This window comes from Podarcis filfolensis (assembly GCF_964270895.1).
Source record: "Podarcis filfolensis genome assembly, chromosome: Z".
Taxonomy (NCBI): domain Eukaryota; kingdom Metazoa; phylum Chordata; class Lepidosauria; order Squamata; family Lacertidae; genus Podarcis; species Podarcis filfolensis.
The window spans coordinates 27,486,093-27,509,525 of NC_139617.1; the positions used below are offsets into that span (position 1 = coordinate 27,486,093).

A 23,433-nucleotide genomic window follows, 5' to 3' on the forward strand; every position below is an offset into this window, starting at 1 on the left:
ACTTTCGCATGAGATGTGTTAATCTTCAAAATCTGCAACCTCCTGTCCATCAGTTTGGGTTCAAGAAGTGAAAAAGGGATGGAACTATATAGACACAAGTATTTAAATTGTTTTGCTTTGTGTTCTTTGTGCATGTTTGATGCAGGTCATGCAAAGGAACTGCGGCTGATGAAACCGGAGTTGAACTTGAACAGTGACCATATTACAGTTGCCGCCAGAAAGCCTTTCGCAATCACTTGCCGGTAAGTGGTGCACTGAGAATCCAGGGTTCCATCCTAAAAAGGAAAGTGTGGTGGTGAATCCAGAGTTGATGCATGGATTCCCAACAAGCAACTTTCCCCAGACAGGAAAGATTAGGGGAGGAATTCTAAATGGGAGGGTGTTAATTAAGCCATGATCCAAAAGTTGCAGGAGGCAGAAATTTCAAATATTTGTACCCTACTTCACCAGAACTCAAGGTGCTTTTACAAGAAAATGAAAAATCAGACCTACAACCTACAATAAAATAAAAATGCAACCCTCTCACCACTCTTGAGAAAACAGAAGACAAGACAAAAGCCAGATTCCTTGAAGGAACGGTGGGGTATAAATGCAATAAATTAAGAAATCACTTTAAAAATCTTTGGCAAAAATGTGTATTTTAGGCAAAATTGCATACAAACGGGTGTATTAGGAGAAGATGCACTGTGAGATAGTGATGACTTTTCATCAGGACACTGACGTAGACGTGTAGAGAGCTGGATTTAAGAAAAATGGAAACTGAAAGAAACCAAAATGGATGGTTTCACTCATCCCTAGTGGTGACAGGAAGGAAGCTTAGCTGAGTAGCAGAGTAGATCCTTTGGATGCAGACAGTCCCAGTTTGAAACATCGGTCTGGAGGGTCACTGGTGCCCCACTCCAGCTTTTGCATTCCAATCCTATCAATTAACTTCCTACCAGATAGGAAAACTTACTGAACATGTTTTGAATTACACTCCCTGCATCCCCAAACACTGTAACCATGTATATATTGACATATTAGCAGTGTGATCCTATGCATGTCCACTCAGAAGCAATCTTCATTGAGTTAAATGGGGCTTTCTTTTGTTTAAGTCTATGGTTGGACCATAAATCTTTTTTAAAACCTTCTTTGGCAATCACCTCCTAATCACGCTCTAATAAGGAATTCAGTACAAGGCAGAATATTGCAGTGAAAACACTGTGTTTAAACCTTACAACATGTGAAAATATCCTAACCTCTTTGCAAGCTCCTGAGCCGATCACTCTTTCCTCTTTCCCTCTCCCTTCCTCCCTGCCCCTACAACACCCACTCACTCACACTGATGAAACAAATAGATTTGAATTTAACTTGGAAGAAATCTATAGTGTGTTTTCCCACTAATGTCTTAGAGCATTTCTATAGCAACTTCAAACAGCCACTATTTGTTGCACCAAAATGGAATATAATCATACCTTTCATCCAGAATCAATACTGTTCTGCTTATAACCTTGCTCTTGTAACATCACGTATGTCATGCAAGAAACGCAGGAACACTCATCCCTTAACCTTTCAGAAGTTTTCTTTTGGGGAAAAGCAACTTAGCATAACTCCTCAAACAGCTTTAGCAGTCAACCTCAGGAACGTAGGGAGCTGTCTTATTGGTCCATCTATCTCAGTATTGTTGGCAGTGACTGGCAACAGCTCTCCAGGGTTTCAGATGGGGTCTGTCCCAGGACCGCCTAGAGATGCCATGGATTGAACCTGGGACCTTCTGCATGCAAAGCAGATGATCTGTCTCCAAGCCGCAGTCGTTCTCCTGAACTAGCCAATCATAGTTTTTACTTAAAGAAGATGGGATCACAGAATACAGATTGTGATGGGGTTGTCTCTTCCAAGAAAAAGAGAGAGTGCTTAGAAGCTACTCTTCTGCTTTAAAGGAACTCGTAGCAACATACAACATTGATATCTTTAAGCAAAATGAACACCATCAGTATAGTATATGAGCAGTCTACAAACAAGCTATAAGCAAACTCCAGGGAATAAAGAGCAGTGGCAGGTTTGGTTCATCCCATTTGTGGCCTTCTGACACACACATGAATTATGTCAAAGCTAGCTAGAAAGGTAGCCAGGCAGAGTCGCATTTGGGAGTGAATTCTGCAAAGATGGGAGCCAACACTGAGGAGGCCCTGCTCCTTGCAGGTGACTTGGGTAAAAGATAGAATGGAAGGCAAACTCTCTTCCAATGAATCTTGAGGAACAGGGATTAGGATGCCTGTGAAAGTCCCCAGTTTGAGTTGCTTGAGTTAGCAGAATCTGAGAATGTAGAGGTTGTGCTTACTGGGCCAAGGATAGTACATGGTGAGGGCAGAAGATGGTGTCTAGCTGGTTGGCAGAAGAGCCTGTCTGGAGTAGGGAAGGCCCATAGCTCAGTGACTGAGCATCTGCTTTGCATGCATAAGGCCACAGGTTCAATCCCTGGTGTCTCCAGGTAGGACTGATCATGTTCTCTGTCTGATATCCCACGAGAGCTGCTATCAGTCAATGTAGGCAGCACTGATCTGGATGTACCTGAAGGAGTTCTCTATTTGAAGAGCTGCCTGGAATAAGTCTGGCTTAAATATAACCCTATAAAGGGGGAGCAGCCTCAGGAGTGGGCAGGGAGACAAAGCTTGAGGCTGGCACTAGGACAGCAGGCTAAGCCAGCACACACAGGCCACCTCACCACTCTTCCCCACTATAACATTAATTTTATTTCTATTTAAATTATTTCTAAATGTGCAACTATATATATAAATTAGCACCTGCAAAAATTATACAAATATGTGCCCTCTTTGGTGCACTTTTTTTTTTTTTACTGCCCCCAACTTCAGAGCATAGCCATCATGGCTAGTAGCCACTAATTATTAGTGACTAATAGCTTTCTCCTGCAGGAATTTGTGTCATCTTTTGAAACCAGCCAGATTGGTGGCTGTGACTGCCTCCTATGCACTGAGTGATGAAGTGTTTTGTTTCATCTGTCCTTAATCTTCCAACGTTCAGCTTCATTGATGTCAATGAGTTCTGGTGATGTGAGGGAGGCAGCGAAAACTTTTATATAACCACTTTCTCCAAGTTGTGTATAATTTTATTCATACATCCATGCATCATACAATTCATCCCCACTCCATATATTTGAAGCATAGGTTGCACTCACATATACGCCTGCCTAATATGTTACATTAGGGGTGAGGAGCCTTTTTCAGCCTGAGGGCCATGTTCCCTCATGGACAACCTTCAGGGGGGCCGCATGCCAGAGTGGGTGAGTCCTGACTCAGAGTGAATGAGGTGGAAAATATTTGGAGCAATGGAGGAGACTCTTACATTCTACAGTAGGCTACATTCTTGCCATGCCAAAGGATTTTTGCACACACTTCTCTATCCTCCATCCAGTTCCAAGCGCCAGACAGAGAGGCCCAGAAGGCCACATTTGTTCCCCAAGGCTGAGGTGACACATCTCTATGTTACACTCACATACGTACTTGCCTAATTATGTCTGAAGGCAGGTTTCATGTCTCAATGTCTTCTTTTGACAGAGGCTCGCCTGGTTTGACTTGGATCTGGAGAAATGACCGGTACAAGGATGGCAATCGGTGGCAGGTATTCGAAAAGAAATGCCCAGGGAGGTCACATCACACCTGCAGCACCCTTGTGGTCAACCGAGCTGTTGCCAATGACACAAGCTACTTCACCTGCCTTTACAGCGACCTTCCATCAAACAAAGAACTCAAGGCCGAGTTATACATTTTTGTCAGAGGTAAATGGTTCAAGATATATATGAAGTACTCATTAACCTGTCTTTCAGGCTATCAGTCTTTACAAGGCTGCTTCTTCTCGTGGCATGAAAGATGGCAAGCCAAACCCCTTTTATTAAATCTGCCAGGCTGAATGCTGATTTCTCCTTTTGGCTCCCCGCTCTTAAAAAACCTTCCACCCTGATGCTACTTAATTTCCCACAAAGCCCACAATGCCATGTGACTCTGGAGGGGTTGTCAGTAGCCCACAACATCTTTGTTAAATCTGCCAAGACAACCAGATGCATTTTAGGTCCTTTTACTCTTTACCAAAGTGCATCTAATACTCTTGGTGTGGCAAAGTTTTATGCTGCAGCAAGCAAAACCTTCCAGGAACTGACCCTTCCGACATTTTGTAATTTTCCTCTTTTGGAGTTCATGACATGACTACAACTTTTAAAACGCTGGTGCCGATTTTATTTCACTCTGTGCCACTTCTGTGTTGTTGTTTTCTATTCTCTTTTTCTTTTACTCTACTATACACACCTGGATAATGCAAAGCTTGTACTACTTATCTTGTTTGCTTATCATTGACTGTAACAGCAAAGATCTGAAAGGTGTCAAGGGCAAAGACATGAGCTAGTACAGGACGAGGAAGAGAAAGATATGCGTGGGAGCCTGAGGGGCAGGATCTTGGACTCACTCACATCATGTATTTTCATGCTGGCTGTGTGGAGGGAGTGTGGAGGGAAGCCCTTAGTGGTGAAGAAATGAACCTTCAAACCAACCAAACAGGATGTAGAGGGGAATCCTCTGTAGTCATCATTGCTTGGCCCTTAGCCTCTCAGTTTGAGGAAGTGGAAATCCTAGGAAGGCAGAGAACAACCAAGGCCAAAAAGTAGGGGGAAGGGCAGCTCAGTGGTTGTGCACCTGCCTTGGCTTAATTTCAATCATCAGCATTTCCAGGCAGGGCTGGGAAAGACCCCTGCCTGAAACAATGGGGCAGTTGCTGGATGGACCAATGATCTGACTCAGTATAAGGCAACTTCCTGTGAAGTCACAGTAGAAACCAACTTGATCAGAGAAACCTGGAGACCACGGGAGATGTACCATGCCAGACACCAGCTCCACAAATTGTGGGAGGAGGGGCAGGGGCAGGCAATGCATCCTACCAGTCAGGTGATTTTTTTTTTAGGGTCCTCCTTCCCTCTAAATTATCCAAAGCATACTGAGATACCTTGCAGGGTTTTGGAAAAGTGCAAGGCTTGGGGGAGCCTTTGTTAGTAGAAGAAGAGTTTGGACTTGATATCCCACCTTTCACTCCCCTTAAGGAGTCTCAAAGCAGCTAACAATCTCCTTTCCCTTCCTCCACCACTGTGAGGTGAGTGAGGCTGAGAGACTTCAGAGAAGTGTGACTAGCCCAAGGTCACCCAGCAGCAGCATGTGGAGGAGCGGGGAATCGAAAACCTGGTTCACCGGATTACGAGTCCACCGCTCTTAACCACTACACCACTCTGGCTCTCAAGACTGATCAAAGAAGGTGGCTGTCAGTGCAGTTTCTTGGTGGCTTTATAACACACACACACACTTGTAACAGGACTGGTCAGGCTTCTGGAAACGAATCCTCCTGTTTAGCAAAGAATAATAACAGCAGTGCTTAGCATTATTTATTTAACAGGATTTATATACTGCATAATATAAGAAAATCATCAAAACTGTTTATATAAAAGAATATAAAATATTTATAAGAAAATACCAATAAATTCAAGAGACTTGGAAAAACAAGGAGGCACAATTTTTTAAAAAATAAAAATGTAGATAAAACCAGCTCTTTTTAAAAAATGGTATACATAATAAAATTGCATGCCTTGGTAGGCGTGCATAAATAGGAAAGCTTTTAACCGGCATCAAAACAGTACAATGAAGGCATATATATTTGCAGAGCTGCTCAGTGACACTTGCAACAACCTTGCATGGAAAGCCAGGTTTATCATCTGGTGAGCCTCCGAGATACTGCCTTGCAGGGAGCTCCTGAAGCACATGGTTACCCTCTGCGCTGACTCCAATGCACTGGTGTCACCGTCCTCCAAGCATCTCCCAGGCCCATCACTTTCCACTGTTTCCCTTCTGGGGGGGCACTATAGGCTTTGTGTCTTAATACCATTAAAAAACAAAACACTGCACTGCATCTTCCAAGACAGGCAGAGTATATGTTCAAGTCATCTGAATAATGATTTGGTCTGTTCCTTAGTCTCTTAAAGCACTGCCCATGGAGTGGTGCAGCCCAGTAATCTTAGAACCTGGACTTAATTGTATTATAGGGTGGTTGCCTTTAGTCAACCATGTGTATGTGTAGTAACGGTTAACCTGAAGGAGCGTCTCCACCCCCATCCTTCTGCCCTGACACTGAGGTCCAGCTCCGAGGGCCTTCTGGCAGTTCCCTCACTGCAAGAAGCGTAGCTACAGGGAACCAGGCAGAGGGCCTTTTCGGTAGTGGCGCCCGCCCTGTGGAACGCCCTCCCATTAAATGTCAAAGAGATAAACAACTACCTGACATTTAGAAGACATCTGAAGGCAGCCCTGTTCAGGGAAGTTTTTAATGTGTGATACTTTAATGTATTTTTAATCTTTGTTGGAAGCCGCCCAGAGTGGCTGGGGAAGCTCAGTCAGATGGGCAGGGTACAAATAATAAATTATTATTATTATTATTATTATTATTATTATTATTATTATTATTATTAACCTTTCTCCCCTCCGCACCTTCCCCATCCCCATTATTCCATACTTTATAATTCTTTCTATGGTCCTGATCTGTTAGAGCAAAAGAAAAAACAAAAAGCCAAATTAAAGTGTTTGTAGACCCAGATTTTTCTTAATTCGGGGAATACTCAGAGCATGTGCAGTTTTGCATTTTAAAACTCACGTAAAGCAGAGAGCCATCATGAATACAGGAATAAACCGGGGTTTGCTTCTGATACCATGATGCAGAATTTGGAAATTATTCTCTACTCACTTTTAAAAGTGAATGCCATGAAATGTTATCAAAAAAATAGAAAGGAATAAATCATGATGTCACAACCATGTCAGTCCAGATGCTGTTGCCCCTGGCACCTGCCGCTCTCTGCGTGGTCCTTTGGGTGCTCTTTGGGTGGTGGGCCCTGTGCTTCTGCCCAGGTGCACTACCGCACCCACAGGACTTTGGTCCTAAACCCCTTATAATAGGCAGTGAGTTCCCTTGATCTTAGTTGGGTTTATTTCTACATCGGTGTGTGCGGTGAATTACTCTTTTTCTTCTTCCTCCATTTTGTACATTCCTGGAATTCCCTCTCCTTGCAACACAATAACCTTGATTTGTCTTTATCTCCCTTAATTCTAGTCTTGAGCTGTTTCCTCTTCCTGTTTCAACATTCTGCTGTGATTGCCTGCCTTTTAACTCTCTTGACTCACCCCGGGCATCTCAAGCCACAGGAAGCAGGACACACAAAAATTCAATTCCCCTCTCGCATTCGGTGCCCTTGGCAAATTAAAAACCACCTTGACTTGAATTGCTTTTCTCTGCGATTGCCTCAACGTAGGTTTTGAGACCCTTCCAGGAGTGCCCAAGGACTTTCCTTTTTTAAAAAAAGCGCAGTCCGGTATTAAGAAAATCTTCCCTGTTGTGAGCAAGAAATGAGGGCTGATTAACTCTAGAAATACTTCAGCATGATCCCTAACTCTCCAGCTCTTAAATGTGACTTGTGAAATCAGTATTGCATTTCAGCAATTCATAAATTATCATCTTATTAATTTTATATTTTTTAATGAAACTGATAATTGGTGAACTTGAATATCATACCTTCAACCCCTGGGGACAGAAGAAGGCAGTGGAAATTAAAACCATTTGTGTAAGTAACTACAAAATATGGCAATCATAATATGCATATGAATAGGAAAACTTAGGTAAATTAGATTTAAATAAAAATTGGTTCCAAATCTCTTCATATGACACATTATGTAGAGCTCAGTGGTTCATTCTCCTGCTGATCGCTGGATACTTTTTTTACCACAGTGGTTCCCAAGGTGGGCAGTACTGTCCCCTGTGGGGTGGTGGGATTACCTACCGGGGGGGGGCGGGCATTAATTGGCACAGGGGCAGCAGGGGAGTGCTAGAGTGTAAATAACCACTAGACTTTGAAAAGCTGATATCACTGGATCAAGCTCATCAGTTTTGTTGCATTAATTAATCTAAATAGTTTTAATTGGATTTCGAATAAATGTGCAACCAGTTGTTATTGTTTTATTATCTTCCTTACTGGGTTGTGCAAACCACAGTTTTGAACTATGCTAGGTGGAGGCACTGGGGATGAGTTTATGGAACGAAGAGGGCAGGGGCCTGAAAAGGTTTGGGAACCAGTGATTTAGCACATGGCCAGGGAACACCTGACTATGGAAATATTTTTTTTATTAAAGAAATATTTATTGAAGTTTTACAAAAATATAAATACAAGAACACATAATAAAAGAAAAAAGAAAAATAGAGATACAAGATACAAGAGCAAAGAAAAAATAAGAAAAATTAAAAACAATTCAATTTTTCATAACTTAAAACTCATTTGCTTGTTTCTTTGACCTCCTCACACCTCCCCTTCTTGTATTTCCATTTAAATAATCAAATCAGCAAATCCTTACCCTCTTTCATTTATCTTAACTCTATATCTTAACATTTTATAACTCTATATTTTCATCCATTATCAATTCATTTTTGCATATTCTTATTAACTTTGTTGCTAGTACCACTTATTTCCACTCCAGCATCATTTTAACATTCACTAATTTTACAATGTTTCTGCAGATAATCAGGCTGCACAGGGTCAGAGTTGCAGATAATCTGCAGATAATCAGGCTGCACAGGGTCAGAGTTGGGGGTGGACTTCACCATCAACTGTACCCACTAAAAGACATGGACAGAAGTCCACAAAATGGGTTGTTTGGGAAGGGGCAATGAGGACAGAGACAAGGATCCACTGCATGCTAAGACAGTCCAGCTAGCAAAGGGACCCATCAAGGCCCATTCAGATCTGCTGCAGCAAGAATTGTCAGAATTTCTGCCCCCTCTGAAATTCCATCATGGCCTTTGTAAGCAACAGGACTCTAGATTCAGCCACGCTACACTTGGCCGGAAGTTTGCATTTCACCCTAGTTCTTGCTATGGTGCTAAAACACCATGTAGGATTTAGGTGCCTCCCCTTCCCATCTCCATTATATGTAATATGCAGGTCCTCCTGATGGGTGCTGGTTAGGGGATCAAAGAACCCTCAGCAGGATGCCATATGATTGGCCCCTAAATGCAATCCCAAAATGCAGTGCCATGGAAGTTCCAATCAATGGCATTGTGAGTAAAAAAAAAAAGTGGGGAGAGGACAGTTGCCAAGTATTATGGTTGCTGCCAAGCTTTTCTAAAACTACTACTTTATATTTAAGCTCTTCCATAGCTTTTGTTTCATGTTTGCATCAAAGCAAGTGTGGATTTTGAAAGGTCTATACAACTGCTCTGGGCTGTAGCAGGTGGAGTGAGAGGAACTGCTGAGTAAATTGTTCTTCCTCTGGGAGCACCAGGCCATTCTTAATAAAGGGGAAGAAAAATAGTATCCATCCCTCTTTGCCCTCCACCCCAGCTGTGCTTAATGCTGAAGTCCCTGATTGTTGTTGCAACAGAAGTTTTGCTGCCCTTGCTACTGTTTCCTGCCCCTGTTTTGACAGCCTTCCCCGGGGAGTTTTGCAGGGCTGTCAGACTAGGCTCCTTGACAGCTGAATATATTGGCCTGCACAGACTGCCTGAGACAGGAGTGGCCAATGTGGTGCCCTCCAGATGTGGTACTCTAACTCCCATCAGCCTCAGCCAGCATGACCCGCAGTCAGAAATGATGGGAGCTGTAGTCTGACAACATCTGGACTCTAGAAGGGAACAGGTTAGACATCCCTGGTGTGTGGAGTGGAAATTGCCACTGTTCACTTATTCATCCTATGTCTGGAATGAATATAATCAGTAAACCCTGCTGTTGCTTTCAATCTGCAAATTAATTATTGCCCCCCTCACTTGCATTGTCCTTCCCTTGCATTGAAATGAATGGGGTAGAATAATATAATGACAGTGTAAATTATGTAATTGTGCCACAGAGGACAGTGACTAATAATATAAGTTTTGGCAGAAAGTGAAATGCAGCAGAACAGAAGTGATGCTGCATACATTGATTACAGGGCAGAATGGGGAACGATGCTGTCTTGCATCTCTGACTGCACAAAATAGGCTGGATTGAGCCAAGTACATTATCATTATCATAATCATTATCATATTTATTTATATCTCGTATTTTCCCCGGCCAGGATTCAAACTACACAAATTTTAAAAACACAGATAAAATACAAAAAGTTAAAAACGTGTAAAAGATAACTGTTAAAAACTAATTAAACTCTAATAGAATTAAAACAATATAAACAAACAAATCTATTGAAATACAGATAATAAAGGAGCACAGCACTATTAAAGCCCTTTCCTTAAATAAACCCAGTCCATTTCAGGGCAAAGTCTTCAGCTGCCAGCGGAAGGACAGCAGTGAGGGAGCCAGCCTAGATTATCTAGGAAGGGAATTCCAAAGTCTGGGAGCAGCCACCAAGAAGGCTCTCCCCCATGTCCCCATAAAGCTGGCCTGTGAGAGTGGTGGAACCAAGAGATGGGCCTCCCCTGAAGATCTCAGAGCCTGGGCAGGTTTGCGTGAGAAGATAGTCTTTCAGAGAGCTTAGACCTAAGCTGTATAGGGCTTTATAGGTCATAACCAGCACTTAGAATTGTGCTCAAAAACAGACCAGTAGTCAGTTACTCAGACAAAAAGAGAGAAAACATTGCTTTGTTGAACAGTCATATTGTTCCAAAGCTTATTGGTGCCCTCTGTGTTTACCTAGCCTTCACTTTCCTCTGCCTCATGTGGCCAATTGACTTTTGCAATCCATGTGAGCTTCTCCACCCCAGCAACATTTGTAATGTTTTAATCGCAAACACAGCATCATGACACCAATGCTGCTTTAAGTCTGGGTTTGCTGGCTTTCCCCTTCCCTCACTGGCAATTTTTCATTTTCTGTTGTGCCTTCTAGAATTTGATCCCTGGAACAGGGACTGTCTTGTTTTGTAATCTCTAAATGGTGCTAAACCAGATGAGTGCCAGGACTCTGCGTCTTCCCTCACCCCACTGCCTGCCCTTCTTAGCATATCAGCTGTGGTATACTGATCCTTGTTAACTCAAACTGGGAAACCATGACTTTAATAACCAGGATCTTAAACCATGGCATGCATGCATTCACATACACACACACACCTCCTGATATCAAATATTGAGGAGGTGTTACAACAAAATATGCAAGTGCAGCAAAACATAAAATACCGTCAGTACAATGCAGAATCACTGTAAGAATGACTGGCTCAACACAAAACACAACTTGCAGTTTGAAGCAAAGGACAAGATGGTACCCTTCCACTCCAATTCCATGTACTAAAGCCAGCCAGGCTGGCAGGGTGAATCTTACTTCAACACTAGCTATAGAAGAACATATTCCACTACACCTGAGAACAGCAAGCTGGTGGTGCAGGCCCACTTGTGTGTGGTACACACAACTCTGCTCTCTAACACTTGACCATCAGTTGCCCCCCACTCCAGTCTGCTGCCTGAGGTAGTTGCCTCATTCTGCCTAATAGCAGGGTCAACTCTGTTCCAGGTGTAAAGTGTGAATTGGCTTTAGCGTTCTGATTTTGTGTGGCATGCACATTTGTCAGTGATAGCTGTGCAAGCTACTGCGATGAATTTCAATGAATCACAAAGCTACCCATTCTACTTTTTGGCCACTTCCGAATCATACATTTAAAACACTTTGATACTGCTTTAAAAGCAATGGCTTCCCCACTTGCAAAGAATCCTGAGAACTGTAGTTGGTTAAGGATGCTAAGAGCTGTTAGGAGATCTGTGTCCACATCACAGAGCTACTAATCCCAGCGTTTTCTGTGAAGAGGGATTGATTCTTAAACCACTCTGAGAGGGGTGGTTTAGTGTAGCTCTGTGAGGGGAATAGAGGTGTCTAGTTTTCTAGAAAAAGAGGTGACGGAACTCACCATGAACACCTCCCTCGTTCTCTTAGAATGGCAATGGCGCCTACCTGAGAGGTGCTCGAATTGAGTTCCAGCAGGTTCTGGCTCAAAAAAAAGCTCTGGTCCTGACAACTCTCAGCACCCTTTAAAAAAGCTACACTTCCCATGATTCTTTGAGGGAAGCCACAGCTGTTTATAAAGTGATATCATATTGCGTTAAATGTATGTTTCAGATGTGACCTTTGTTTTGTTTTTCCACTACAGATTGGTGTGGCTTCATTTTGCCTGCTAATCTCTGCTGATTTAAGCTCACATCTGCCCCTCTCTCCTCTTCACTCCCCCCCCAAAAAACTTCTGACCCATCATGAATGCTTCTTCAGCTCTTCCATGTAAGTGTACCTCCTTGACCTACACTGGACATAAATTGTGTGAGCCCCGCCCTGCCTGCCTTCCTGCAAAATTCCACCGACCTGCCGAGCCAGACAGCCTGTCTGCAGGACCCACAAAAAACCCTTTTCCGTCTCCTCGGACTTCCCTGACAGCCGATAAGCTGTGAACATTCTGCAGTGCCTGCCTGTCTCTGGGTGCGATGTGTGTTGCAGCTCATAGCAATTTTCTTCCCTTGAAGAAGCTGTGGGTGGCTTGAAGGGTGTTTGAATGGGAGGCAGCGAGCTGCCCTTGCAGCACAGACATTTTGTACCGCAGGGGAAATCACTTCTCTAGGAGCTCAGGATGCCAGATATGCTTCCATCTAGGGTGGTCCCATGTGACTGCTGAGTCAACATTTGACATTATCCGAAAGCTTGTGGATGTCTTGCAAGATAATTGTATGGACCTTTGTTCATTCATCCACTTAAGCCAGCCTTCACCAACTTGGAATCCTCTAGGTGCTTTGGATGGGAACATCTGAAGGGCACCAGGTTGGTGAAAGCTGGATTGAAGAAACATTGCCTTGGGAAGCTAAAAAATGCACTGCCAACTCTGGATGGAGCAAGCTTGTCTTCTGCTGCTCCAAAGGAAAGGACCCGAACCAATGGATTCAAATTACGAGGAAGGAAATTCCAACTAAATGCTAGGAAGAACTTTCTGACAGCAAGTGCCTTTTGAATGAACTGCCTCAGAAAGTGGTAGACTCTCATTTGTTGGAGGTTTTTAAGCAGAAGTTGGATGGCCACCTATCAGATTCTTTAACTGTGATTCCTCCATTGCAGGAGGTTGGAATAGATGATCCTCAGGGTCCCTTCCAACTCTACAGTTCTATGATTCTTGTATTCATCTGCCTGATGATGGTACCCATGGATTCATCTATTTCTTTTCTGCTGTGTAAGTGAATGGCTGCTGATAGTTGATGGCCTGCTTCTGTATTTGATTCAAGTTAGTGGCTATTGCCTTTTAAGCCCCTATCAGTGGCTTGGAGAACAGGATCTGGGCGACACCACCGTAACCTGCATAATTCTGCCCATTCACTAAGGTCAGCAGGGAAGACCCTAACCCTTTGTGAGGTGGGTGGTCACAGGGGCTTCCACCATTGCAGCACTTGCTCTTTGGAACTCCCTGCTCTGGTGGTATTCTGCTGTCATCTGGAAACATCTTTGCTCAGCAGGCATTTGACCTAGGTGTTGGGTTGACTTTACTGCCTGCCTCTCTCCCTTTTGGTATCTGTTCCCTCTGGTTCTGACTGTTTTAACCAACCTGCTGCTTTTGTTTGCTTGTGGTTGATGCATCGATGTCTTTGTCCTGGGATAGCTCAGTTGGTAAAGCCTGAGGCTGTTAATCTCAGAATCATGGGTTAGAGCCCCACACTGATTTCTGCATTGCAGGGAAGTGGACTTGATGACTCTCATGGTCCTTCCAACTCTGTGTTTCTATTATTCTCTTTCCATGTTGGCCATCTTGCTGCAGACCCACACCATACATTTAAAGCATATTCAGTGCACATTTAAAAGACTCTGGCTTCCCCAGAGAATCCTGGGAATTGTAGTTCCCCCTCACAGAAATACCATTTCCAGCACCCTTAATAAACTACCATTCCGAGGATTCTGGGTGGGAAGCCACATGTTTTCAACCAGTTCCAATCTCCGAGGATGTGGACAGGCTGTTTGGACGAGTGAAACCAACCACCTGTCTCCTGGATCCTTGCCCATCCTGGCTTATAAAAGCTAGCCGGGAAGGGCTGGGCATTGGGCTTCGCAGAGTGGTGAATGCTTCCCTCTGGAGGGAGCCTTCCCAGACCCGCTGAAAGAGATGGTTACCTGAGCTGCCTGTGGCAAAGGTGGATCTAGGAGCACTCTCATGTTCAGTTGCCAATATCATAATGCTGTTCTACAAATCTGTGGTGCAACCGCATTTGGAATGTTGTGTACAGTTTTGGTTGCTTCACTGCAAAAAGGATATTGTACAGTTGGAGAAGGTTCGGAAAAGAGCAACCAAAATTATTGAAAGGATAGAGCAATTCCCCTATAAAGAAAGGATGCAGCGTTTGGGGGGGCGGTTATCTTAGAGAAAAGGAGAGTAGGAGGTGACATGATGGAAGTTTAGAAAATCATGCTTAGCATAGAGAAAGTGACTAGAAAAAAGGCACGCCCCCCCCCCATAACATTAGAACACCCAGTGAAGTGAAATATTGGAAGATTCAATACAGATTAAAAAGTACATCTTCATGCAGCACGTAGTTAAAACTAGGGAACTCACTTCCACAGGAGGCCATGATGGCCACTAACATGGGTGGCTTTAAGAAATGATTATTATTATTATTATTAATATTAATTATTATTATTATTTATATCCTGCCCTCCCCTGCCAAAGCCAGGCTCAGAGAGGCTAACAAGTAAAAATAGCACAGTGTACATAAAATCACACAGTCAATTAATTAAAAAACATTCTAAAATCAATTCAGAATCAAATTAATGGCAACCATTGGGCTAGAGTTCTATGAGGATTACAGAAGGGAGAAGGGTCAGACTGTGTCTTAGCCAAAGGCCTGGTGGAACAGCTCTGTCTTGAGGGCCTGCGGAAAGATATCGAAGTCCCGCAGGGCCCTAGTCTCTTGTGACAGAGTGTTCTAGATCGGGGCCATGGCTGTAAAAGCCCTGGCTCTGGTCAAGGCCAGCCTAACCTCCCTGTTGCCTGGGATCTCCAAGATGTTTTTATTTGAAGACCGTAAGGTCCTCCGTGGGACATACCAGGAGAGGCGGTCCTGTAGGTACGAGGGTTCTAGGTTGTATAGGGCTTTAAAGGTTAAAACCAGCACCTTAAACCTAATCCTGTACTCCACCGGGAGCCAGTGCAGCTGGTATAGCACTGGGTGAATGTGATCCTGCAGCAAGGACCCTGTAAGGAGTCTCGCCGCAGCATTCTGCACCCACTGGAGTTTCTGGGTCAGTCTCAAGGGCAGCCCCACGTAGAGTGAGTTACAATAATCAAGCCTGGAGGTGACCGTCGCATGAATCATAGTGGCTAGGTCAGGGCAAGAGAGGTAAGGAGCCAACTGCTTAGCTTGGCGGAGATGAAAAAATGCCGCCTTTGTTATAGCTGCAGTCTGCAGCTCCATGGAAAGGGAGGTGTCGAAGATTACACCCAAACTCTTAACGGACAAATTAGGCAAATTCATGGAGGATAAGGCTATCCATGGCTACTAGCCACAATGGCCATGCTCTGTAATGCTTCTGAATATAATAAATAATAAAATAATAATAATAATAATAATAATAATAATAATAATAATAATGATAATTTATTTATACCCCGCCCACCCGGCTGGGTTTCCCCAGCCACTCTGGGTGGCTTCCAACCGAATATTAAAAACAATACAGCATCAAACATTAAAAACTTCCCTAAACAGGGCCTCCTTCAGTTGTCTTTTAAAAATAAAATAGTTGTTTATTGCCTTGACATCTGCTGGGAGGGCGTTCCACAGGGCAGGCGCCACTACTGAGAAGGCCCTCTGCCTGGTTCCCTGTAACCTCACTTCTTGCAGCGAGGGAACTGCCAGAAGGCCCTCGGCACTGGACTGAAGTGTTCCGGCTTGACGATGGGTGTGGAGACGCTCCTTCAGGTTTACAGAACGCGGTCCCGGCGGCCACTCCCAGTCACCAGTCTAACTGCCACACACTGAATGCCAGTGGCTGGAAACCACAGTGAGGTTGTTTGAGTTTTGTACTTGGATCCTGCTTGTGGGCTTCCCACAAACATCTGGTCAGCCACTGTGAGTAGAGGTTGCTGGACTGGATGAGTCATTGGCCTGATCCAGCAGGCTATTCTTATGTTCTGATGTTCTTAAATCTAAGCAGCGCTTTTCTACCAAAGCTGCTCATTATTAAGACTCAGGTGGATAGCAGGACTATGATGTTGAAAGCGCTTCGGAATTCAGACTGTGGGAAGCCAAAACAAAAATTATTACAATTTGGAAGACAAATGGACTTTTTTATTTTAGTTTTTTATTTTTATTGGATTTGATTTGATATGTTAATTGGATGCTTTTATTGGAAAATTAATAAACCCTTTAAAAAAAAGGCTCAGGTGGATAGCCATGTTGATCTGTCATAGTCATACTAAATAACAAGATGAAAGATGAAAAAATCTTTTTTAATAATTCCAGTGGCACCTTAAAAATCAACTAAATATAAGCTTTCAAGGTATGAGCTTTCGTGTGTAATACACACTTTGTCAGATACTCTTTGCTGTTATTAAGATTGTTGTCTTTGTTCTCTGAAAGCTCCAAAAATGGTCAAAAGTTGTCATTGAATAGGGTAGTCTTAAGGACATCCAACTCAAGCTTTTTTGCTTCTAGCTTCAAGAGAAGATTTCATCCTGGTCTCTGACTAGACAGTTGCAGGAAAATAGTCATTCAGATGGAGCCCAGCTATTATAAAAATGAACAATTTGAGTTTAATAATGGGTACCAATGTAGAGTGAGTCAGCGGTTTGGGTTCTTTGTCTTGCTTTTAATGTCACTATCAGATCCAAGGACAATGTGTTTGTGAGGAAAGAACTTGCACAATGAGGTCTGAATGGCTTTGTCCTTTTGCCAGCAAAGGATCTGCAAAAAAGCAGTGAGGCATTTAATGAAGTCTGGAATATGGGTTTGTGTGTCCTATGACCAAGGGTGGGGGAGGACTTGGTTCGCATTTTAATGTGAACCCACCTAATTCATACTTCCTGAATTAGTATGTGAACAAAAAGTGCACCCATTATCCTTTAAAATCCAACCGTTTCTGAATTTTGGGATGTAGTTTGCCAGCCTCAAAAAACACAAACCAAGATTAACAGAAAGTGTGTGCAAGAATGTGTATGTTGGTGAGAGCAATGTTCAAAAAAGCAAGTTACCTTAGAGGAAATTGCTTGCAAGAACATGAATTTTGGGAAAACTTTCCTACAAAAATGTGTCTGTTAGGATAAGCCTACACAAAAATGCCTATGTATTTCGGCTAGGGCTTAAAACAGTTTTTTAAAACAAACTTAATTCTTTATTATGTAAAATTAATACACTTATTGATTCCAGAAAAAGCCTCAAAGTGGTCTAGAAAGAGAATAAAACAATAAAATTATTAGTAAAATACAGTTAAAAACAACTGTTTAAAAAGCATTCCCCCCAAATAAGCTAAGCAGTAAACTAAAAATGCACATCAATATTCTAGATACCTGGGCAGACTTGTCCAAACAGAAATGGTTTTTAGCAAGAGCCAAAAAGCATATAGTGAAAGCACCTGCCTAATGTCAGGCAAGGAGTTCCCAAGTATAGGTGCTGCCACACGAAAAGACTGTCGGTAACCTCCAGACTGCCCAAAATAACTTACTTATTTCTTTATTATTTCTTTATTGGGTTTTTGATAGTTTTGTACATATAAAACATAATCATTTCAAACATTAAAATACAAGATTCTTTAGAACCTTCGGACCTCCTTCCTTCCCTCCATGGGTTCCATATTTAAGTTTAAATTTGTTGCATCTTTTACCATTATCCATCTATTACATAACCATAATAATCATAAATAATTCCACATCACAAATTGCCATTACATCCCATTGGGGAATGACGTAATGGCCAAAAATAACTTATGCAGAGAAGAGGTGAAATGAATTTAAGATTGGAAAAAAATGAAATGGGAAGAAACTGAAATCAACAGATTCTTCTATCCCCTTCACTTCAGAATGTAAGGTTTATATATTTACTGTAATGATGATGGGACTGAGGACAGAAATACATCTGTGATTAAGGAGTGTAGTTGTGAGGTCAGGGTGGGGGCCCCAGTGCCAACCCCAACTTCCTCTTTCAACTGGTTTTGCCCCATTTTTTAAATAAAAAAAACCCAAGCTAAAATAAAATATAAAATAACCATCTTGCAAGAGCATCATGTTGACACTGTGCAAATATAACTTTGTCATCCAATGTTTTGACATAGTTTTTTGAGGGCATGGAAGGTTTCCTTTGCTGGACTTGTTTTCTCATGACATTTTTACAATTGCGCATTGTTGCAAATAACAACAAAATTATCGGATGGACAATAGAACCCTTCTTTCATTTTTTTAATCAAATCTAAAATCAAATCTGAAAACACTCTTCTGGAGCGCATCTGGATTTGCTCTACAGGCTTCTGATGCAGAAAACATTCTGAGAGTGTGAAATTGCAAACATGAGTTGATGTAGATACTCTCATCTTCCTTAGGCACTTTGCTCTTGGGGAAATTTTGATTTACTGGCCAATGGATGGACTTTAGGCTGACAAGGAGCTGCTTCTGGGTATTTTCCAAAACTAATTTGAATAGTAGCTATAATAGTAGCTATAATGCCATCCAACCTGTCAAAATGTGAAGAGCTATATTGACTGTGATTAGCAAACCCTGTAGGCAGGGGAAGCACAGCTAATGAAATATGAGGGGAGGCAATAAAACAGCTTCCTTGCTCCCTCTCTTCCTCTGCCCCTTCCAGTGTGATCCTAGCAGGCTTTCAATTTCATTGTTTCTCTGCCTTGGATCCTCTGCCCCCCTTTGGATTTTTCTTCCCCAGCAAAAAGCATGACATGGGCAAGTTTGTGAGTGAAAAAAACACAGGGTGTGCCATAAGGTACACTGAGAAACTTATGGAATTGTTTTTATGACTGTGAGGGAGAGAGTTTGGAAAGGCATGGACAATGTTTGCTGAAATCTTGGCAGCCAAAATTTCAGCTATATAAAATGTGTGGCAGTTAGGGTTGGGGCCACATGTATCTCCTTCCCCTTCCCAATGACTTAGTGAGTCCAGACTAAATTAGGCAAAGCAGTAAACAATCCAAGAGGAATTGTGAAAATTTTGTAATAATTTAAGCAGATTGCAGAATGCATCTGTTTGTGGTGCAGAGCTTAGTGGAGGTATTTTGGGTGTTTTAAGGACAGGGTACATATAGCCCTGAATAAAACGAAAGAGGAGGGATGCAAAATGCATGAGGGAGGATGTTTCTCTTCTTACTAGCTGCTTTTCTGCTTCACATGCCCAAGCATAAATTTAGAAGTATGGTAAAATTTAAAATTCTGTACTGGTACCAAGAGAAACGTTTGGATGTGATTAGAAGTCACCCTAACTGCACCCTCGTGTGGTAAGAACTGGTATTTCATGGTACTGGATCAGCCTGTAAGACTTGCATCCTTTGCTACAAGGCTTAAATAGCGAAATTGTAATGATTTACTGTATTGCGAAGTCAAACAACAGCATCCCACTTGCATGGAGCTGCCAGTAGAGTCTCTTACTTGGGTAAAACCAATGTCTCGGATTTGAGACATTAGAAGAACAAGTCCTGTCCTGCAAGCCTGTCCTGCAAGTCCTGAGGTTATTCTGTTATCACGAATGCCTAGGCCCAACAGATATGCTACACAGCATCCTTCATCAATTTAGTGCCTTCTAGAGGTTTTGGACTACACCTCCCATAAGCCACAGCAGCTTTGCCTGATGGAAGTAGTTCTCCAAGGGCATCAGGCTGGCGATGGCTCCTCAATAACATATTTTTAAAATCTAATGCAATCCATCTTTGTAATAGGCAGGGCTTGTGTTGCAGAACTCTTCTGCCAAAGGTCTCCTGAAAGCATTAGGGAAGCATCATGCTTGAATGGTGCACAGTGTATAACACAGTAAAAAGCAGATGAACCATGTTGATGACTGTCTCTTTCCCTCACGGATGGAAGGGAGGGGCAGCTCTTGAAGCCTGTAAACCAGTGAGCCAAAGGAAGTCAAGACTTATCGCTAAGCTTATTGAGTTCACCATGTGTGTAGTGGAAGCAGGGACCATGGAACTTTCTTGTAAACAGCATTATCTGTGAACCTGCTGGGCATGTGATCTGCTTCCTTCAGTGGTTATAAACCTGGGAACCCAAGACAAAAAAGAAGAAAGTCAGCTCTATTATCTCTGAGTAGCTGTCTTCTTCTTCAATATATCTTTTGGTAATGTTTCTCCTCTGTCTTATTGATCCCCTCTCTTTGTGTAGGGTGCCTGGGGATCCCAGGTACACCACTGTGACTTCTCTGATGGAAGAAGACAAGTTAGAAATGTGAGAAATAAATAGAAAATGTTGGAATGTAAGGAATGTATTTTTCAGCAGTATCTAAACAGCGGACAGCCACTTAGAGATGCACTATTTGGTTATAAGTGTTTTGGATGGATCACACCAAGTATTATTTCTGCCAAACAGGACAAGTTTCTGGCATTGCATTCTGTCAGCTTTGCATTGGCTGAAATTGCAAACCCTCCAAGAGTCCCGATTTTCCAGGGGATGCCCCAGAATTACGAAAGCCATCCCAGCTTCTGATTTGATCCTAGAATGTCCTTTCCCCCCTCCAGTGCTGCCGCCAATGAGCTCAAGGAGGAGGAGGAGCCGATGCTTGTCTCAAGTGGCAGTAGCAAGGGAGCATCCCATTGCCTCTCCATGGCCGCTGCTGCCAGCCTCCTTCCTTGGGTAGCTTGCAGGGTTTGATGTAGAGAAGGCAAGGAGGAGAGGCTGTCACCTCCCAGCTCTGAGGCTAGCTCTGAGGGGCAAGTGGAGGGCAGGGCCACCCCAGAAAGGGGGAGCAGAGTGGAGCACAAAGAGTCTTGATATATTTTTTTTAAAAAAAAGCTTTATCCATCCATTTTCCCCCCCTTTGTAAAATTTATTTATTGGTGTGTGTTTTTCTTTTTGTAAATCTTTCAAAGAACAAAATAAAATACAGACTAAGGGTTTTCTCAGGATGGCAGAGGGGTGGGTGCTGTGTCCCGTTGCTGTAGTGGTGGGGGCACTTGCCCTTCCTCTGCTAGGAAATGGTCTGCATCGGGGGGGGAATGAGGGGGGTGCACGGAGGGTCACTTGGGGTGGGGGAGTGAGACATTTTTCCTGTTTTCATCTGAGGAATGTTGGAAGGTATGAAACTGATCCCACGATACACAGCATTTGACACCTCACGTCTGTAACTGCATAAACTATGGTGTCATGGTCATTACAAAGCTGAGAGATTCCACCTTCCACAGATTTGTCTCAAAAGCTCATTGCAAAAAAACAAAACAAAGAAACAAACGAAAACTCATCGCAGTTGTGTCTCTGTTATTTTGAGCAAAAGTAGAGAGTGATGTGAGGTAAAAGTGAGTCTACAGCCTGTAAAAGCAGGCATTAGTATTGTCCAGACCAGTGAGCAGGATCCATAAACTCTTACGTGGGTTAAGGGCCCATTATGACCTATTGGTGCAAAGAAGCTTCCTTGACTGGTGGGGCTTTTTCCTCTACATTTCCTTCTTCTGGACTGAAACTGGTTGGTGGTGCACCAGATTAAGCCCCTGCCTGCAACAGCACAGGTTGACAGTTCATGCCTTCCTACAGACTTCAGTCCTGACACTGTGGACATCTTGCTCACATGTAAAGCCAGCAAAGTGTAGAGTGACAGGCTAAGACTGGGCAGATCCAGGCTCAATCGAGCGTTCTCTCATTCTTACCCAGGGGTTGCCAGTGTGGCACCCATGGGCAGAAAAGACCCTTGAGGCCTCCCCAGGTTACAACAAAGCCTCTGAGGCCTCCACTCACTGCCCACTTCATCATGGTACAGGTAAGGGTGGTTACCATTTCTCCCAGGAAAAGTACATAGAGTGGAAAGAGAAAGTTGGAAAGAGTGGTGCTCTTTCCCACTTCCTCATTCAACCCTTTATGCTTTCAGGGCTCAGATTAATTCAGCTGGTGACTGTGATCTTTATCCAGATCCCTGAAGAACTGAAGTATGTACCGTATTTTTCGCCCTATAGGACGCACCGTCCCATAAGGCGCACCTAGTTTTTTGGGGGAAAATAAAGGGGAAAAAATTATTTTTCCCCCAGGCGCGGGGCTGGGGCGGGGGAGGCCCGAGCTTCCCCTGACCCCAGCCCCCAAACAGGCAGCTCTCTGCAAGCCGTGGGAGCCCAGCGCTGGCTCCCGCTGCTTGCGGAGAGGTCCGTGAAGCCTGGGCGCGCTGAGATCAGCGTGTGCAGGCTTCCACATGCAGGCAACTCTCCGCAAGCAGCGGGAGTGCTCCCGCTGCTTGCGGAGAGGTCCGCGAAGACTGGAGAGCAAGAGGGGTCGGTGCCCACCGACCCCTCTCGCTCTCCAGGCTTCAGCGAAAGCCTGCATTCGCCCCATAGGACGCACACACATTTCCCCTTCATTTTTGGAGGGGAAAAAGTGCATCCTATAGGGCGAAAAATACGGTATATGTGTGTGTACACTCACTTTTTTCCTTCCTGTTTCTTGCATAGGAGGTGAGTGGGAGCTGATTCAGGGGACGGGAAGAAAAGTGACCAGAAGGAGTGGCACCCACATCACTCATTCACAAATAAAAATGTACCCATAGTCCTAAAATGGCAGCTGATCATTGGTCTAACCTATCTCACAAGGTTGCTGTTGAGAAAAACGAGGGGCTGTTTTGTTTTTGGAGAAAAGAACAGGTTACAAAGGAGAGAAATACCATCAAAGTTGCCTGCATGAGCATCTGACAAATGACCAAACGAGCTTGCCAGCTAGCACGTAACTAACTTTATCTTCTCTGTGTTCCGCAGATAACACACAGCCTTTTGTAGACTTCCGCCCAAGTGTTCCTGATGTTATCTTCGTACACAATGCTACAGAAGTGATCGTGCCTTGCCGGGTCACCTCGCCGGATATCACACCAATGCTCCTGCTGGTGAGCACACTTCTTCTAAGTCTCATCTAAGAGGAAATAATCAATTCTGCAAGTGGCATAACCAGATTATGGGTGTAATCCGATTCTTGGTAGCGGCTTGGAATAGGATTTGACGGACTTGTCACCCGTCATAGCGTTTTGCTTCAGTTCTCACTTCAGCTATTTTTAGCTGTTCCTGATCCAGCCCTTTAGCTTTTTGAAAACAACACTATCGACCTAGATTGAAAGCAACATGCTGAGGATGAGCATGAGTGATTCCAGATTGAGAAAAACACAAACTTTAGGGTTCAGACGGGTTAGTGTGAAAGCATCCTAAATTGATAGTGCCTCTGGAAGCAGATTCCATAGTTTAATTATGTGCTGTGCGATTAAGTACTTTCTTTTGTCTTCATCTCCTACCATCCAGCTTTATTACACTTCTCTGG

At 43.4% G+C, this 23,433-nt stretch overlaps 1 protein-coding gene across 4 annotated transcripts in view; it reads left to right on the top strand.

Annotated features, from left to right (window-relative positions):
• LOC310754200 (vascular endothelial growth factor receptor kdr-like) overlaps window positions 1-23,433 on the top strand; it is a 187,663-nt gene that overhangs the window by 52,783 nt on the left and 111,447 nt on the right. For all 4 annotated transcript variants that reach the window (XM_083595809.1, XM_083595808.1, XM_083595811.1 and 1 more), the window contains exons 2-4: window positions 146-242; window positions 3,555-3,775; window positions 22,884-23,008. In XM_083595809.1, the coding sequence (XP_083451935.1) occupies window positions 146-242; window positions 3,555-3,775; window positions 22,884-23,008 (443 nt within the window). The remainder of the gene's footprint in view (window positions 1-145; window positions 243-3,554; window positions 3,776-22,883; window positions 23,009-23,433) is intronic.